The sequence below is a fragment of the Castor canadensis genome, chromosome 10 (assembly GCF_047511655.1).
Source record: "Castor canadensis chromosome 10, mCasCan1.hap1v2, whole genome shotgun sequence".
NCBI classification, from domain to species: domain Eukaryota; kingdom Metazoa; phylum Chordata; class Mammalia; order Rodentia; family Castoridae; genus Castor; species Castor canadensis.
The window spans coordinates 83,517,520-83,537,803 of NC_133395.1; the positions used below are offsets into that span (position 1 = coordinate 83,517,520).

At 41.1% G+C, this 20,284-nt stretch overlaps 1 protein-coding gene across 2 annotated transcripts in view; it reads right to left on the reverse strand.

Annotated features, from left to right (window-relative positions):
* The window catches only part of LOC109689008 (intraflagellar transport protein 88 homolog), a 111,035-nt gene extending 102,041 nt beyond the window's left edge, over nt 1–8,994 (reverse strand). For both annotated transcript variants that reach the window (XM_074043722.1, XM_020167658.2), the window contains exons 1-3: nt 8,845–8,994; nt 6,309–6,404; nt 3,269–3,331 (exon numbers count right to left, since the gene is read on the reverse strand). In XM_074043722.1, coding sequence (XP_073899823.1) covers nt 3,269–3,331; nt 6,309–6,398 — 153 coding nt within the window. In that variant the 5' untranslated portion in view covers nt 6,399–6,404; nt 8,845–8,994. The remainder of the gene's footprint in view (nt 1–3,268; nt 3,332–6,308; nt 6,405–8,844) is intronic.
* Between the last annotated feature and the right edge of the window lie 11,290 nt (nt 8,995–20,284).

Below are 20,284 nucleotides of genomic sequence, written 5' to 3' on the forward strand. Positions count from 1 at the left end.
AAGAGTGACAGACAGACAGAATGCTTCTTCAACAAGCTCACAGTCTAGTCACTAGGGTAGTGGTAGAACTCAGCACTTACGGTATTTCTCTCCATAATGAAGGCAACCTTAAAAGTAAAATGCCCACCATAGGATTTGTAGTAGAACATTAACCATCCAAAGAAGTGTGGCCTTTTCCCTGGTTACTGGGAGGTGACCTCTGGGCCCCTATCTGATCCACCTGATAAGAGTGGCTTCATTTGCCTAGGGGCACTGTTCTCTGGACAGTGAACGAATGTGATTTTTGATAGGGGCTTTGGGACATATCATATCGCTTCCAACTTCCCAGAGACAATTAGCCTGAGTCTCGGGGAGGCTAATGGTCACCCACATGGGCAGTATTGGATTGAGCCCCAGTAAAAAGTCCAAACACCAAAGTCTTGGGTGGATGCCCATGGCTGGCAATACTAAGTGCTATCACATGCAGTGACCAAGAAGAGTTTCTGTTACTCACAGCTCTAGAAGAATATGAACACTACAGAAAGAGTACAACCTGAAGCTCTGTGTCTGGGTCATTCTCAGCCCAGTCCACCTTTTCACTTGGCAGTTTTCACCTGTATCCCCAATACAGGTAGCTCTCAGTAGGTTCTAGGAGTCCATCCAGACAACTGTCAAACCTGAGGATGGTTCTGGGAACCCGACCTTGCTCGCAGTGGCCGTGAAAAGTGAGGGTGGTCATGAGGAGGACTGTGTCCTCCCCTGAAGTTGGCTAAGTAGGGAACCACACTACACTCACTTACACTAAATGAGATGGGCAAGCTACTCACAAGACCTCTTCAACATTAAGTGGTCTAATCTAACCATTTATGTGTGTGAAACAAGAATGGAATATACAGAGGAAAGGAGAAGGTGTGGAAGTGAGGAGGAAGTGCCGCAACCACGCCATCACTGGTGGAGAACTCTTTATTGTGGAGGGATGGCCTCATGCCCTCCACTAGACACTAGTAGCTCCCACTCAAGTTGTAACAACCAAAATATCTCCAAACATTGCCCAGTGTTCCCTGAAGGTGAGGGTGGGCAAAACTCACCCCAGTTTAGAACTTCAGTTATATAATAGTGGATAGGGATAAGCAGTTCATTAAAGAGGAATATTGGGCATAGAACATTAGAGGGGAAAAAACTTTCCATATTTCACTATTTTATGTAATGTTGACCTTGTTTATTTTCAACTACAAAAGAAACTTTGCAGCTGGAGGTGTGGCACAAGTGGTAGAGTTCCTGCCTAGCAAGCACAAGGCTCTGAGTCCAAATACCAGTACTGCAAAACAACCACAATGTATTAAGAAAGCATATTCTGATGGTCTATATAAACAAAACTTAAAATTTCAAAAGCATAAAGAAATCCTTTGATCTGAAATACTTACAGTCACTTATTGGCCCCCTATGTATGTATAATTATTATATGTGCTATTATTTGTAGTTTGTCCCCCAAAGTTTCAAGGGTTCGAGGTCTGATCCCCAGTGTGCAAGTACTGGGAGGTGCAATGGAAACTTTAAGAGGTAGGGCCTAACCAGGGTGTGGTGGTGCATAGCCATAATTCTACTACTTGGGAGGGTGAGGCAGGAGGATCATGAATTCAAGGCCAGCCAGGGTACAGAGCAAGTTTGATGCCAGCCTGGCCTTCATACCAAAATTCTCCCTCTGGGGGAGGAGAGGGGGGCCTAAAGGGAGATAACTGGGGGATACGGTCCCCTGGAGAAAATTCTCACAAGAGAAAGTAGTGATAAAACCCTGAACATGACCCCTCCAATCCCTTTCTGGCTCCCTGTGTATCCTTCCACACATGCCCTGCCATGTGCCCTGGCACTAACACCAGATCCTACACCATGCTGCTTGGACTTTTAACCTGCAAAACTAGGAGCGAAATAAACCCCTTTCCTTTACAAAGTTGGCCTTTGGCTGGCATTTCATTACAGTAACAAAACTAAAATAACATGTCAACTAAAATATTTTTTTAAAAATCTCATCTTCTACATACACTGAAAACTACAAAATATTGCAGAAAGAAATTAAAAATGACACACATACATGAAAAGACATCCTGTGTTCATCGTTGGAAGACTTCATGTTGCTAAGATGCCCATACTACCTGATGTGGTCTACAAATTTAACACAATCTCTATTAAACTATCAACCTCATTTTCTGTAGAAATAGAAAAACTGGTCCTAAAACTCATTTGGAATATCAAGGAATCCTGAAAAGCTAAAAAATTTTGAAAAAGAACAAAGCTGGAGAATTCACACCTTCTAATTTAAAAATATAATATAAACTCTAGTTAGAAAAACAGCGTGGTACTGACCTAAAGACATATAGACCAATGAAACAAAACAAAGCCCAGAAATAAACTCTAGCCATGATAGTCAAATGATCCTTGGCACATTTGGTGAGGAAAGGACAGTCTTTCCAACAGTGGTATAAGAACCAGCTATCCACATGCAAAATAAAGAGGCTGGACCGTTATTTTATACCACAAAAAACTACAAAACTCCTAGAGGAAAGCAGAGAGGAAAGGATTCATGGCATCAGTTCTAGCAATGATTTCTAGGATCAACAACAAAATGCAAAGAGACAAAAAAGACTACATCAAACCAAAAACCTTATGTACCAAAGAATAAAACCAACAACATGAGATTGCAGTCCACAGAACTGGAGAAAAATCTTTGCAAATCACATATGCAAGGGTTGGCAGAGTGGCACAAGTGGTAGAGCACCTGCCTAGCAACAGCAAGGCTGAGTTTAAACCCAAGTGCCACGAAAAATGGAGGTTAATGTCCAGAATACAAAACAAATACCTACAACTCAACAACAAAAATGGACACATGTTCATTAACAGATGAATAAACAAAATGTGGTATATCTTACAATGGAACATCGTTCAGCTTACGAAGGAGGAAATCCAGTCACATGGCACAATACAAGTGAATCTTCAGGACGTTATTCTAACTGAAATAAGTCAGTCATAAAAAAGACAAATGCTCTGAGAGTCCACTTATCTGAAGCACCTGGGACAGTCAAATTCACAGAGCTAGAAAGCAAAATAGTGGTTAGGGCTTAGAGAAGGGGAAGATGAGGTAAAGTTCAGATTAGCAAGATAACAGAGCTCTGAAGCTCCACTTCTCAACAATGTAAATGTACCTAACACTACTGAGCTATGCACTCAAACACAGTTAAGAAGGTACATTTTCTGATGCAATTTTTACCATCATTTTTTCTCAAATTTCACTTACTGGAGGTCTTCTGCCATGACTAGTTCTCACTGCTTGCTGAAAACCAGTATCATTTTCCAATTCCTAAAATAAAAAGAAATTTCACATTCAAAATGAACTAAGAATTGGATTTTAAAAACTTTTAACTCTTCTGTTTGGTATTCAAGATCCTCTATAATTCGCCTTACCCCAAATGGATAGGGCTCAAGGACTCCTGCCTTCAAATCTGGCCCCAATTGTCACAGCTCCCCTTGCTCTAGGAGGAGGACATTTCATTGACTACTGTTTAGATGGATGACATCATAATGTCTCGTTAAAGGATCAAGTTTCGAAGGATATGTACTTTCCTCATATTTTTTCTTCCTGGTAGCTAGAGCACTGTCAGGATAACCCTCCAGATGACATGTGCACAATGCTCACACTTGACTTCCATTTATTCCAATCTTCCCTCTACAAAACTACTTGCTGCTCTGGTTTGGATGTGGTTTGTCCCTTAGAGGTTCGTGTGCTGGAGACTTGGTCTTCAGGGTGGCAGTGACGAGGATGTGGAACCTTCATAAGGTGGGCCTACGCACTGAAAGTGATTATGTCACTGGGACAGAGCCCTTGGGAGTTGATTGATGCTGGGCTGTGAACTTAGTTCCTGAGAAAATGGGTTATATAAGAAGAGTAAAACTGGCCCCTCTCTGGCTTCCTATCTCACCATGAGATCTGTCCCTCTCTTACACACTCCTTACCACGATACTAGTTACCATGTTGTCATGCAGCCAAGAGGCCCTCCACAGAAAACAAGCAGATGGAGCTGTCCAATCTGGGACATTCAGCCTCCTAAACTGTGGGTTGAGTAAGCCTCTTTTCTTTATGCATTATCCAGCCTCAGGTATTTGGTTACAATAACAAGAAAACAGATTAACATATTTGCCAAAAGTTTAAAAACAAATACAAACATTACTTATAAGATAGTCACTATCCATTAACTTTTAAAAAAATAAGGTGTTTATACAACCAAGATGGTAATATAATGCAGTTTAAAACATGATTTTATTGCACACAACCATCCTCAACTTTTACTATAAATTATGTCTGAAATCTTTCATATCAATTACATAAAATTAAATAAGTACACAATTCATAGTCATAAAAACTGGGAACTTTTAAACAAAGCATAACACCACAGGCAAATTCTAGCATCATTAACTGTACTTCCAGTTTAGCAGATCTTTTGATAAAAGGGTATTGTCTAAGATTTCTAAACTATTTAGTAAAATTTGATAAATCAATAAAATCTAACTACATGACAGACTTAAAAAATGGTCAACAAATTCTCCAATCACAAACACCAAGCACAACTTTTACAAATTTTTCTTTGTGCTTAGATGAACAAGTTGCATATTTATGAACATCTTAAACAATAGTTTCATGAGATTAAGTTATATATTGAACTGGTTACTATTACAGCTAATTTATATAACAGAAAACCAAGCATAAACCAAACAGCATTTTTATTTTGTTCTGTGATTTATTTTGGGGTCCAATATTCTTGAGTATTCACTTTTAATTAAATCACTGTGACACAAGGCACACTGTGACAACCTGGAAACACAGGAAATTTCTCTGGTGCTTTATGATCCATTAATTCCGTCCTTAGATTCTATTGAAAAAGTGTTTGATCAAACCACTGAAATTATTAATGTATCAAATTGTTTATTGCAATTTCATTTGAAATACCAAAAAAGTGGGAAAAAACAACCTATGGTGAGAAAATACATCCAGTTAACTATGCTTTCACCGTTTGTAGCCATTAAAATTTTATTTATGTCAATATTTAGGATCACACACATTGATTATGCTACAGTTGAATGTAAAAAAGCAAACAGAAAAGTAAATGCTAGTTCAATCACGAACTCATAAAAAAGAAAACTGTCTACCTATGCATAAAGAAAAGACAAAACAACAAAATGTTGAAAGCAATTATTTCTAAGTGATGCGATCATCAGTAACTTTACATTCATAACTGGGAGAAAGAACTGGTTCAATTGCTTTACTAATGTACTCTGAATTTGGAAAATCTTACGTTGTAATTCAAAGTTCACAAAGTAGACTGCATAATCATATCTGCATATTTGTGATGTGTGTTTTTATACAAGAAAAAAAACATCTGAATATGTTAAAAGATAGCAAACCCTCAGGTTAAGCAGCACTAAGAGTTAGTTCATGGTTATGGTTTTTTCTTTATACTCATCTCTATTTCCTAATTTTTCTGTAAAATACTTACACAACAAAAGAAAATGAATAACTACTTCATTTCATACTTAGAGCACTAGAACAATGACATGGCGACTCCACTTTGGATGAGAAAGACACTTTAAAAGCAGACATCCAAAGAGGCCTAGGAAACAACAGGTTTCTCAGAAAAATAACAAACCCACTACCGAAATAGCAAAATAAAGCTGCACAATGTAGGTGGTGGGCCCCAAGGCCTTCTGACCAGGCCTTCTTGGAATGTTCAGTTCTATAAGGAAGGGATGGACGGGTGGCCGAGTTCAGAGAGAAGCTGACTCGGTACCAACCAATCACAAATATAGTTTCAAGACAGAATAGTTGGACCTAAGCCAGTTAGTGCCCTATGTCATTCCTAGACTTCAGCTAAACTACAGCTTTAGCTTTCCAAATCTCCTCCCGTCCATGTGGGAGCTTTGCTATCATTTTAATGAATTTTGCCCTTGCTTTATTCTTAACTCCTGCTCCAGCCTTCAATTATTGACTTCGCTAGGATACAAACTTGGGATCAACAACCCAGTTTCAATGAGATCTAAGTCTGTTTCACTTGGACCCTCAGAGATCCAGTGCTGAAGAACACAATCTGTAACTCTGAATTCACTCCTACCACCATCCTCCTGACCTTCCTTCCCTGAGCTGCAATGCTGATGGTGTAGTCACTCACAGCACTTTTCCAGCTTATGAATCAGCTACTTCATCAAAAGCATAAAAAAGCAGAGAATGCTCACATCACCTAAGCCAGTTAACAAAACACTAACATAAAAAGAACAAGATTTTCTACCTCCGTAGCAAAGGTTGGATTGTAGTCGTTATAACCAGAATAAAGATCATCTTCATCTGTCTCTGGTGCCAGGTGCACATTCTGCATCATGTGTACCTATGAAAAACGTTCACCATGTAAATATGTTGTACCAATACACATTGAGATCTCAATTATGACCTGGCCCTCTATGGTACATATTGGAATACAAGTTGTGTTTTAATATGCTGTGCTTAAAACTGTAACAAAGAAACAGTATTAATAACTATCTTCAAAACATGAATAGTTGATTTTCATTTTAGTCAACAATTTTCAGCTTTTATGAAGGACAAGGGTGAGATCTTGTCTCTAACTTTATCAGCTTATGAACAATCAATAGTCTGTGTGTCAAGGTTAAAAATAAATGTGCAAATCCTAAGAGCTTTGTTAAAATTTTAAGAATCTTTCTTGAGTGAAACTGATGAGGTATGGAAAAGACACCAACATTATTTACTAAATAATGTCTCGTCTAATCTATTTTCCATCAAACTCTATAAATGCTATAGCAGGTCCTATGCAGTTTGTATTTGTAAATTAAGTAAGTGAGACCACTGTTAGTGAACAATTTGAAGTTGTGTGCCACTCTGAGTAGAGTGACAAATTATCATATAGTCCAACTCAAAGCCACCTGGGAAGTGAATCATGCCTTCATCCAGTGTATACACCCTTTAGATGCTACCTGCCCACTAGTCAGTTAGTAGCTATCTTAACTATCAGGTTAATTGTTGCAATATCCTTCTTTTATTTACTAAGGGCCCAAAAGAATAGTGATGCTACCAATTCAGACATGCTAAGAAGTTGTAAAGTGCTTCCTTTAAGTATCAACTCACATTAAAAGGTGCTGACACTGCAAAAAGATATCTGGAGAGAGACCACATTTATATAACTTTTGTTATAGTATATTGATATCACTCTTCTTTTTTGCAATTGTTGTTAACCTCTTAAAGAGCCTAATTCATTAATTTCTTCATGTGTATATATGTATAGGATAAAACACAGCACACACAGGATCCAGTACTACCTGAGGTTTCAGAGATCCAACAGGGGTCTTGGACTATATCCCCTGTAGACAAGGGTGGACTAGTACTGTACTAACCCGGCAGTTCCCAAACTTCAGCATCAAAAGCTAAAGAGTTTGTTAAATTCAGAATTCGGCTCCCCAGCCACCAGTGGGTCTGACTTAGTAAGTTTTGAGTGGGGAAGCTCACCACCCCCCACGCCTTGATCACTTAGAATGTGAATTTCTAACACGTTCCCAAGTGGTTCAAGCTGCTAGACTGTGCACTACATTGAGGATCCCTGTGTAAAGAACAACTTCCTGGTGAGGAGCTCTAGTTAAGTGAGCCTGCCTTGCACAGAAGTCATGAAAACCAGCAGCTTTTACATTTCAGATTCCTTGCCAGGAGAAACTTCTGAACATACTTGATGGAATATATGAATTTTAAAAATGTGGAAAGCAAGATGAGGAAAGGTGAAGGAATAAAAGCTAGCAGCTATGAATGGCAGAATAAAAATGACCACTCAGGGTGTGTGAAGTCTCCAAGCTGTTTCAAAAGCAGCCCACACACATAACCAGCTCCTCACGTGGAAGGAATTTGGGGATAATGCTGCGTCCATACAACTGCCACCAAAACCTTTTTCTAAAGTGTTTTTTATACACTCCTCTTTAGGACAGCCTAACTCCAACATGTCTATTGGAGTTTCAAAAATTAAAACCTCACAAGCAGAAAATTAGCCTGGTAGAAGAAAAAGTGGAATTTATTTTAGGCTTAGAAAGTATCTTGGGAAACCAATGTAGTAGGTCTTCCCTTATCTGTATGTTCTGCAGCCTCAACCAACTACGAATTGAAAATGTCTGGGGAAAAAAATAGCATCTTTTAAAAACATTTTCTGACTTTTTTCCCGGGTCATTATTTTCTACACAATTCGGTATAACTATTATTTATACAGTATTTACATTGTATTAAGTATTGTAAGTAACCTAAAGATGGTCTGGAGGCTGGAGGATGTAGGTAGGTTATATGAAAATACTATGCCTTTTTTACAGAAGGGGCTGAGAATTGGGGGGGGGGGGGTCCTTAAACCAATTCCTTGAAGACTGCCATCTCAGATCATTTCCATGTACTGTATGCGATTATGCAATTTTTTTTTTTTTGGCGTACTTCTCCCTTCACCCCGACTCAACCTCACTTTAGGCAATTCAAGTTTGACCTGAACAGTATTATTACTGCAGGTGCTGTGAACGCCAAGCGCTGCTGGCGCAAGGGTCTCCCTGGCGTGACGTCCCCTCCTTCAGGTGTGACTGGCCTGGGAAGCTGGAACCGCGATGCCCAGCCCGTTGGGCGGCTGCGGTGCCGTCGGACAGCTGCGGAGCCGAACGAGGGGCGCCAAGAGCCAGGCGAGGAGGGGCGCGGGGCGGGGACTGGACAGTCCGTGGCCCCACATCGCCCGGCGGCGGGGCCTGATGCACGGGCACGGCCGCGAGGGCCCCGAAACGCCCGGCCAGCCCTTCTCCTACCTCGCTACGCAGGGAACAGGGCGCCAGCAAGTGCAGCCCAGGGAAGATGCGGCGTCTGAGCCAATCTACCGAGAACCTCCTCAGGCCAAAGCGCGGACAGCAGGGGTTGCCAGGAGCCGAATCCAAGGAAGCCGCTCCCACAATCCTCCGCGAGAGTGGGCGGGACCAGGAGTGGGAGGGGCCACGGGGCGGGGCCACGGGGCGGGGCCACGGGGCGGTCTGCGGGGAACTAAACATCCCGGCGAAAACCAAGGTCCTGTAAATCCTGGGGAGAACATCCGCAGATCGGGTGAGCCACCGCACTGGTGTTATCAGCCGCGGAAGCCGGTTCTCTGTGTAATCACTGAAAACAATTGTATTTGTCATCAATAAGAGTCTTTTCAAGTGACACCTATCCCACTCACACACCCCTCTGCCTCATCCAATCAGTCGAAGGTCTTAAAAGACTGATGTAACCTGAGAAAGGGGAAAATGCCCCTAGACTCCTTTCAGACTCCGGATTGAGTAATCAACTCCTCCTTGGGTCCCCAGGCTACCCACCTGTCCTGCAGATTTTGGACTTGCCAACAAGTGATCCAATTTTTTAAGCAAAATTCTCAATACATAGGTCTGTTTCTGTGTAGAACTCTAATACAACTATTTTCAAGGATTTGGTATAGCAAACAGCTTTGGAAGACTGAAGTAAGTGCTTTCCTTTAGAGCAAAAGGCGAGTATGTTGTCGTCCAATATAATAAAGGTAACATCTCCCTCCCGGGCAAAAGCTGAGCACATTGACTTGCAGTCTATTATAAAATACTGAGATTTCCTAAACATGGCTTTACTCAACTGTGACACAAACCTACTGCATGTGCAGCACACACTTGGGTTACCCTCAGGGTGCATAGGGGAACCAAAGAGACTTTGGCCGCTGGCTGTGCAGTGAGAATAAAGTCCTTTGTCTCTGATCCAGGTGTTTTCTGCCATCATGTACCTGTGTTAGGCTACTGTGCTGGCTTGCAAGTATGGTAAAATCTTACTCAATTATGGAAAATATCTAGTTAAAGCATTTAGCTCAAAGCAGATGCTCAATAAAATTTGTTGACTTAATTTGTAAACTCTTTAGAACCCTTCTTTCAAGTTACTGCAGTTTAATATGTAGAGACAAATGTCATTATCTCAGGCTGGTAGAGTAACTCAAGTGGCAGATCACCTGCCCAGCAAGTGTGAGGCCCTGAGTTCAAGCCCTAGTATATCCCAAAAAAATGTCTTTAGGTCTCCAGGCTATAAGTTTCCAGTCCTCTTATTTTTTTATCTTGGTACTGGGGATTGAACTCAAGACCTTGAATTTATTAGGCAAGCACTCTACAACTTGAGCTGCAACCACCAAATTTCAATTTTTGTAATTGGAAACAAATTCAAGATCGTTCAACTTAGTTACTCTTTAAACAACATAATTACTTACCCAGAGTAAATAACTATGATCAAGCATAGTAAGAATGATCAATCACCTCCTTCATTGTAAGTATTATAATGAGGCTAATATTTATTGAACACATGTCTGTTATTACCAGAAAAAAATGTTAGGATCATGTAACATATTATTAAAATAAAAGTTAAGGCTGGGTGTGGTGGTATATGCCTGAATATGCACTTGGGAAGCTTGGGATAGGAGGATCATGAGTTCAAGGCCAGCCTGGGGTACACAGTGCAGCCTGAGTTACAAGCTTCATAGTGACACCCTGTTTCAAAAACTAAAATGAGGGCTGGAGGCATGGTTCAAGGGGTAGAGCACCTGACCCACCATCACAAAGCCCCGAATTCAAACCCCAGTACTGCAAAATAATAATAATAATAATAATAATAATAATTAATCAATTAATTGGCCTGGAGACATGGCTCAAGCTATAGAGCACCTGCCTAGCTACTGTGAAGCCCTGAAACCCCAGTACCACCATTAAAGAAAACCCAAATAATAACAATAAGGTAAAATGTAAAAGCTTCACAGAGCACAGGGAATTTTTGTCTTTTCTGTTCTAGACTATATCTCCAGTACATAAAAAAATTTCTGTCAGTAGTTGACCCTCAATAATTAGCTAATGAATGAATAGTCAGGACTTGTAATTCATTACATACAGAGTTAGGGATGAGTGGGAAGCAAGCAACTAGCATGAATTGCCAAGTTTGACACAAGAAATGGAGTAAAAGGTAGTGTCATTTGTTACTATAGAGCAAAATAGACGAGAAGCAGGTCTGAGAGACAAAGTCAGTTTAGTTTTGAACATACTGAGTTTCAGTGCATGTAAAGTGTGCAAATAGAGCTGTTGAGTAGACAATTAAATATAAGCGGAGAAGAGACCCCATCTGGAGATATACACTTGGGATTTGCTGACTTCTAAGACAGACAGGTCTGAAGCCTAAGGGTGAGCGAGATTGCTTTCAGGATAGACAGATGGAGAGAGGTGAAAAAGAGAAATTTTCCACCTGAGCCTTAGAAACTTAACATTTGAACACTGTAGAATAGGGGTGCTAAGGATTCTCATTAGTGGTCAGACATATCGGAGCAAAATCAGGACAATGAAAGCAAGGGAAGCTAAGGGAAGTAACTACGTCAAAGAATAGGGAGTGGAACATGAGGTAGAATTCTGTCCAAAAACTGTATGAGTTTAACCAAAGATCTTTCTCTACATTTAGCAAGTTGAAGGTCACTGGAGATTTAGCCGGACTGTGCTGGGTTGACTGGTAATTGTTGAATGTATTAGTCCATTTTGTGTAACTCCAACAAAATATCTGAGGCAAGTTAATTATATATAGAAAATAGGTTTATTGAGTCAGGGTAGTGATATACACCTTTAATCCCAGCACCTCAGCACTTGGGAAGCCTAGGCAGGAGGACCAGAAGTTCCAGGCCAGCCTGGGCTACATAATAAGACCCTGTCTTTTTTTTTTGGCAGTAATGGCATTTGAACTCAGAGCCTACACCTTGAGCCACTCAGCCAGCCCTTTTTTGTGATGTTTTTTTCCAAGATAGGGTCTCATGAACTATTACCCATGCTGGCTTCCAACCGAGATCCTCCTGATCTCTGCCTCTTGAGTAGCTAAGATTACAACTTTGAGCCACCAATGCCCAGCTAAGACCCTGTCTTTAAAAAAAAAAGATTCCTTTTGTTCCTGGTTTTGGTGGCTGAAAGTCCAAGCAGTATGGTACAGGATCACTCAAAGGCCTCATGAGAAATGGCAGAGTGGGAGTGGAAGTGAGAGCACATCACCAAATAGAAAGCCAGAGAGCAGTTGGACCAGGCTCAGGCTTTTACAACAAACCTCTCACAAAGAGCTCACCAGGGTCTCAACAGAAATACTTTAGCTATTCTAAGAGACACTCCCAATTAACCTGATGACACCCCTGCACACCTGCTAGTCCCACCACTTAAAAGGCTCCACAGCACATCCTCATAGCACTTTGGGGATCTAGCTTCCACCACATGAATCTTGAATGACAGACCATGTTCAAGACAGCAGCGATGAGTGGATATTGAAACTCAAGATGCCCAGATATGAATGGGAAGAGAGTCCCTTGAAAGTGAGGGAGTCCTAAGAGAGTTTTTTCTGGCTTTTTCTTTTTTAGGATAGAAGATGTTAAAATATGTATTAATCCTAGTGAAAATAATCCAGTAGAAAGAGAATGAGGAAGGAGAGATGGCTGAGAAGAAAGGGACTGGAGAAAAGTAGAGAAAGTCTAGAAGAAGCAGGAAGAGGGGCACAAAAAGTTGGCAGAACTTGACCTTGAAAAAAAGCAGCTGGTCTAGACATGGTGTGAGTTTCTGCCTGACCATTTTCAGGTCTGGACCTTCCTCATCTACTCTGAGTGTCTGAGTGTTCTGAAAAAATGAAGGTCATGGTAAAAGAGGACTGTATCACTACAGCCTCCAGAATCTGTTCTGAGAAACCTTGCTTTAGTCATTTAAATTGATATAACAGTATGACACAGGATGGGTAGCTTAAGGAGTGGAAATTTGTTATCTCACAATTGGGAGGCCAATGTCTAAGGTGACGGTAACTGCAGGGTTTTTTTCTCCTGAGATCTTTCTCCTTGGATTGCAGGCAGCTACTTTCATGCCATGTTCTCATATGGTGGCCCTCTGTGTTGTCTGTGTCCCAACCTCTTTTTCTTATAAGGACACCTGTTATACTGGATTAGGGCCACCCCAAAGACCTCATTATAGCTCAGCAATCTCTTTAAAGACCCTATTTCCAAAACAGCCAGGCTTCATCATATGAATGAAGAGGGACAGGATTCAGATATCAATAGACCCTCCAGAAGTGGATGCTGCAATCCAGATGAGGCTCTGCTGCTGACTGCAGAAGAGGACCAGCAGGGGAGGGACAGCAAGGAGGGCTGCGAAAGCTGAGTGGAGTCCACAGTCACACTGAGGGAGCTCTTCTGGGAAACAAAGTGCACAGTGACACTATCAGTGGCAGAGGGGACCAGCCTGCAAAGCTGGAGAATGACAAAGGCTTTGGATACCATGCAGCAGGACCAGGATTCTCAGAAGTTTTGGTCACAGGGAAACATGTACCCACCTTCTCCTGAGGCAAACAGTAGAGTAAGGATATAGAAGAGACAGGGCCCAGAAAACCAATCAAGGATAGTGTTTCAGATGCAGGGTTGAGCTCTAACTGTGACATGCCTGGACTCAAGGGCGGTTAGGTTAGGCATCTGTGAGCTACCTGAGCATCTGCACATGACCTATTCTAAGAGCTGGGATCTGACTGTTACCTTCACTGTTCCTGTGATGCTGGTAACATCTGGGAGGGGGAGGAGGAATTCACTCCAAATCCAAAAGTAAGACAGAGGATACAGTGCATTTGGGGGTGGAGTTCTGAGGACATGCATGCTAAGCAAGCACTCTATTGAGCTGAATCCCACCATTGGTTTTTTTGAGACAAGGTCCTGCTATGTAGCCCAGGCTAGCCTAGAACTTGCTATGTAACCCAGGCTGCTCTCAAACTCATGATTCTTCTGCCTCAGTTTCCCAAGTGCTAGATTATAGGGGTTTACCAACACACCAGTCACCATGAGTGCATTTTTAAAAGGACTTGATTATATATTTAAATGATTGATTTTACTACACTTTTCAGTAATCAAAAACAACTATGACTGTAAAAGTTAGTATGACTGAAATATGTAAGTGTGTTTTCATTTCGTGTAAACCTCCTTCAGATGTCTCCCTCATGATTTAATGTAAGTCATGCCAACTTAGTATTGAATTCCCCCAATATTACTCACTACTAAGATGATGTTCCTGATGCAAAGACTGTCTTGAAGAGTCAGAATAAGGTTGTGATTAAGACAATGGCACTGAACTCAAATGCTTATGTTTAAATCCCAGCTCTGTTATTTACTCTTTGTGTGCCTTGCACAGCCTCACAGAATTATTCTCAGCATAAATGAGATAGTGTTGCAAGTGCCTTACTTTACTGTTCATAAAGTTTAGCTTCTAATGTGATGCTGATGGAGGGAAAAAAAGAAAAGGGGTGTGGGAGGAGGAAAGGGAAGAGGAGGAGTAGAATGAGAAGAGAGAAACCAGGAGAAGAGAGTCACACCTTAGTGGTGGATCTCTATGAGAGGACTTGGGGTGGTGAAGGGCAGTACGAAGTCTGGATGAAGATTCACAGGCCTGGTCAGGGTCTTGCTGACAGACAGGTTTCATTAGGTATGGGATCATTTGGTGCCTACAGGCAAGTTGCCAAACTACTCTTCAGGCCCCTAAGCAAGTGTCCAAAGGGCATCTGCGGCAATCCATCCACAGTTACAGTAACTATTGTACCTGGCATTCTTGCTACTGCCCAAAACAACAAGTGTTTCTGGTTCTTTTCTATGTGTAATGTTGGGGGTGGAGGATAAGGGTAGGAACAGCTCAGAAATATGCAGATAACTGACTTGTGATGACGTAGACAAACACAGATGACACTAGGTTAAATGAGATAAGCCAAGCCCTGAAACATAAATACCACATGCTCTCACTTATACATGGAATCTGAAAGAGTCAAACTCACTGTGAAGTGATGACTAGCTCCCAGGGGCTGGGACATGGAGAGGTGTTGGTCAAAGTTCAGTTATAAGGAGGACTAAGTTCAAGACATCTGTCTCCCATCATGATAAGTATTACTAACAATATAGTGTAGAGATATTTAAACTTGCTAAAGGGAACAGGTTTTAAACATTCTCATCACTAGAAAGTATGAGGGGTAACACACCTATTAATTAATTCACCTGAACCATTCCAATGTTAACCATGTATACAGCCATCAAATCATGTTATATACTATAAATATTTTCAATTTTTATTTGTTTATTAAAAATAAATAAATAACATGAAGATGAATTTGAGCAAGTCTGCATCAGTTTCTGATTTCTTCAACAATGGCTAAGCCTGTGTTAGACTGCCATGATCACAAGGATGCTGTGGAGAAGTGGTGCCCATGAGGCTGACTTCCTCTTCCACAAGCACTCGTGGGAATCATGACCCACTGTGACCCTGAGCTATGACCTTTATTTCTCATCTATAACATGATAGACTGTTCCTGAGGTCCCACACACTCCCAAACCTTACAACTGAAGGAGGCACATTGTGAGGTTGAATGTTCACCTTGGGTTGTGGTGACAGGAAAACAGATGCAAGGTAAACAGCCACCATAGGAACTGACCCTGCCTCCATGGTCTCATCCAAGTGTAATCTGAGACAGAGTGGGTGGCATGGCCAGCTGAGTTTGTTTCTCCACCTTTCTTACCTGTGCAGTCACTGCATCTGCATTGATTGTGTTTGTAAGCTGAACACTGATGTCCTCCTAGGATCATACACTTAAAATGCTTGTGATGATGTAGTTCTTATGAGAAAAATGAAGATGGCTGCCCTATGTGCTCAAAGAAAACATTACTCATTCCTGACTATTCTAATAGATCAACAGAAATGACCCTAAGGGCATTAATACTCAATGGCATTAGGCACCTGCAAAATCACCTTGACAACACACCTCAGAAGCAGAGGAATTCACTGGAGCACAAAACAACTTAATTAGCACCATCCTATTATCTCAAAAGTCCTAAAAAGAATAAGCTCCTACGTGACTACTCCCATGTGCAAACTATACTTCTATTTTATATCCACAGCAATTCTGGAAGAAGTGGCCAGTGCGGACAACAGCAAACCTTTCTGTGAGCTTCCAGAAGTCCTTCTGTTGTTTGCCTGCCAGCCTAGCAGGGCTGCTCTCTAGTAGGAAAAGCCACCCTCAGTCCCACAGGGAGAATGACCCCACCCACAACAAAGAATCACATTGGCTCAACTCTACTTCATCTTCTTCTCTTTTTGTGTTCTTGTCATCAGGAGGGAGACCCACATTATCTTTTTTCAAAATTCCTTTCCTTACCTTTATTTTTAATACAGATATCCTATGGAATCCTATCAAACGAAGTCATCAAATATAACCCTGAATTTATCCTGCTCATCCCAGAATAGAGGTGTATATGGGTTGTTCAAACACTAACAATTACATAAAGCACACAAGATTTCTACACTTCCACTGCTTTACTGGTATGATTTGTTGAATATTGCCCTAGCTCAGATGAACCAAGAAAACACAGCCCATTTCAACTGGTGGAGGAAAACTCAGATTTATCAAACAAGTAGCTGAGGAACTATTTAATAACCTCTATAAAGAAATATGATTTAAAGAAGGATGTGGTATACTAAAGTATACACTTGGCATACAAGTGTGGAATACAAAAAAAGACACAGATTCTCCTGGGTGCCTATGAAATCCAGGTGAGTGTGCACACACTGTTTCCAGAAAAAGTGATAGAGGAATTTCTTATTCCTCCTCAAAATTCTATGAGGAGTTCTCTTTGTCTTCATTTATTTATTTTTGTGTGTGTGTGTGTGTGTGTGTGTGTGTGTGTGTGTGTGTGTGTGGTGATGCTGGGGTTTGGGGTTTAAACTTAGGACTTCACATTTTCTAGGCAGGTGCTCTACCAGTTGAGCCTCACTTCCAACCCTTTTTGTTCTGGTTACTTTGGAGATAGGGTTTGCTTTGTCCCCAGGCCAACCTGCACCATAATCCTCTTATTTCCACCTCAAACCATAGCTGGGACAACAGGCCCAATACACCATGACCAGCTTTTTTCCATTGCTGTGAGACGAAAACTTTCTCACATCATGGAATCATGATATTAGAATCATGATCCTCCTGATCTCAGTCCCCCAAGTAGCTAGGATTACAAGTGTGAGCCACTGACACCAAACTTCTGTCTTTTTCTTTACAGTGTCAACTTCTGAGACATTTTGGGGTTTCCAACACCTGTCCTCTTGGACAGTCCCAATGGCAGGAAGGGAAACTATGCTGAAGGCCAAGTCCCAGTTTTCCTCTCCGTGCCCTGCTTCTGCACTCCATACAGTACTGAGTACACAGCAACAAAACCTCCCTACCTCCTCTCTACCCCGACTTAGTTCTGCAACTCCATCCTGCTCTTCCACCCCTGCCTCCATCCTGCTCCTCCATCCTGCTCCTCCCTGACTCCATCCCGCTCCTCCATCCTGCTCCTCATCTTGATGCCATCCTGTTCCTCTTCCCTGACTCGATCCTGCTCCTTCTTCCCCACCATCTTTACCCCTACCTCTGTTAGAAAATATCTGGTAGATACAATAAATTTGAGTTTCTTCTGCAATCCAGAAGAATATTTATTAGTTTGGGTTCTCCTGACAAATGGTTCCGTTAATATATATATATATATATATATATATATGTATATATATATGTATACATGTATATGGAGAGAGAGAGAGAGAGAGAGAGAGAGAGAGAGAGGGAGAGAGAGATTTGTTGGGCAGGAGTGACACACGTGCATGTGGAGGCTAAGAAGCCCCAGGATCTTTGTCCTGCAAGCTGAAGACTAGGAAGCATAGCTGCAATCCCAGGCCTGAGACCTCATGCATGGGGCAGGTGAAAACAGATGGCTTTGCACAAGGAGAAAGATTGAAGTTGTCTGTCTCCTGCTTTTCTTGTTTTTCTCAGACCCTCAATGGATTCAATAATGTCTGCCTATGTTTTTGAGTGCAGAACTTCTCCACATGGTCTTGTTTCAATGCTTTTCTGTCATAGAAACACCCTCATGGACACACCTGGAAATAATGCTTTACAGTTAACTGGGAGTACTTCAGTGTGGTCACATTGATGTGGAATATTGACCATAGAAATTGCTATTTCAGGACCTCCTTTCATCACATATGTGTGCCTGGGCTGTCCCCCACAAACTTTTCATGCAAAAGAAGGAAAGGAAAGAAAGAAGAAATGGTTAGCATAACACACTTAGTAAAAATGGAAAGATCAAAATTGCCTTGTGTGCACTCCCAGGACAAACTCATTGAGGAGTGCCACACACCCGTTTCCTCAAGAATGACAGAAGTGGCTCTGGAGGCACCATGACCACAGACTGTGACACTGACTATAGGCTTTTCTAAAACAGCTCAGTCTCCTATAAAAATGCATTGGTGTTTGAATGTGTCAGGCAAAGACAGAGGGGGATATTTGAAATTTAAGTGACCTGCATTTTGAGGCTGGCCTGGAAATAAAATCACCACACATAATATGATGTTGGGCAAAAACAGTCTCCAGAAGCTGCCTTGGGATGGCAGCTCATTTGTAATTTAACAGCCACCCACAGCTGGTCTTCACCCAGCCCATCCCACTGAGCACTTGAACTGGCACTGGGCAGGGTGGGAACACAACACACAAGGTCCTCTACTTCTGTTGGCAAACAAGAGACATGTCATCAGTGTCATCAGAATACTTAATGTAGCCCCAAATAACTTCACTTGGTAGATTTATCTTGTCGGCTTTGTATCTTGGGCCATGGAAAAGAAAGTCTCACTAAACAAAAGAAATTCTGCTAAAACTGTGTTCTGTGAAAACACTTCTAAAATGTATAGCTATGAAACTGTCTTGCATATAATAGTTTACAATACAAGTCCGATCTATCTGTGAAGAATTCCATTATTCACACAGAAAAATACACAATGGTGACTTCTTTATTTTATCATACTTTAAATTCATCCCCCATTATGTAGCTTTTTTTTTCTTTTAAAGAAAAGCTCCACATATTTTTTTCAGTTTTATGGAAACTCTTCCCCTAACAGAAACATTTTATAGGATGAATTATATGTACATATATATGTGTATTTTTCATTTCAAGTTGAATATTATGGCATATTTAATCCGTGTGAGGCACTGCAAAAATTAGCTAATTTCACTTTGTAAGGAATTACTCTTGAAATGTAGAAAAACACACTTTGATGACATAATTTCCTTCTCACATGCAGTTTTGTGGCTCATTCCTCTAACATTCCCACCAATCTGACTGTGAAAACAGGTCTCCCAGAGTTTTGTCTCATTTTTCTCTTCTTCTCTAGTTTCCCAATCTCCCCAGAATAGTTAAAGGACTGTGCAGGGCGGCCAGGCGCAGGGACCCTGCCAGTACGGCCCAGATCAAGGTGGCCTCGGCCTGCAGGTGTAGTTACAGTATCATATGTGAAAAAGATCACTTAGTGTACACTTAAGATTAGGACACTTTATTATATGTCTTATATGCCTCAAAAAAACCTACTTAAACTGTGTGCTGGTTTTTGTTTGGAAAAATTCTCCCCTTCAAACAAGTGGGCTGTGCATCATCCTTTGGAGGCACCTAGACATTGTCTAGCCTTTGCACGTGGTGCCCCTTACAGATCCTTTCCTTTCTTTTGAAATCTTCTTTTCATCCTGTTAAGTAGTTTCCTTCATCTAGCTCAGGATTAAGAAGATCTGAGGAATTTTGGTTTAGGGTTTGGTGTACAGCATCTCGAAGATGATGATGTTTTGCAAATTAATTGTTTCTCCAAGTAATGTTGAATGCAATAAACTGGATTCATACAAACGTGACTTCAGTATAGACTTCAGTACATGTATTTCCTTTCCAGAACACATAGGCTCTGTTCTAGATGATTTACAGTTTCCAAAATTGTCCCATAAACCCTGCAAATTCTGATCATCCTTGTTGGATAGATGAAAAACTGAGTTTCTGAGATGAAGTAAATTATCAATGGTCACAAATTGATGGGAGCTCGGGGGTGGGTAATACCTGCAAACAGGCAATCAATGAATTGTTTAGGAGATTAACATAATAACATATAATATGATGCACCATGCCTGTAACATAGCAAATGCCAAATACACAGAAGCATTAGGATCGGTAAGATAGTAGGAACGTTGGATAGAGTGGTTAAGAAAATTGGGTCTAAAATCATATCTGATTTTGATTCCAGAATGATAGCTCACTGTAAGTCACTTAGTTTTTCTGAGACTCAAATGTAAAATTGATGATAACATCCACCTATAGGTGTGCTGTAGATAAAATAAGATAGTTGTTGTGAGGTG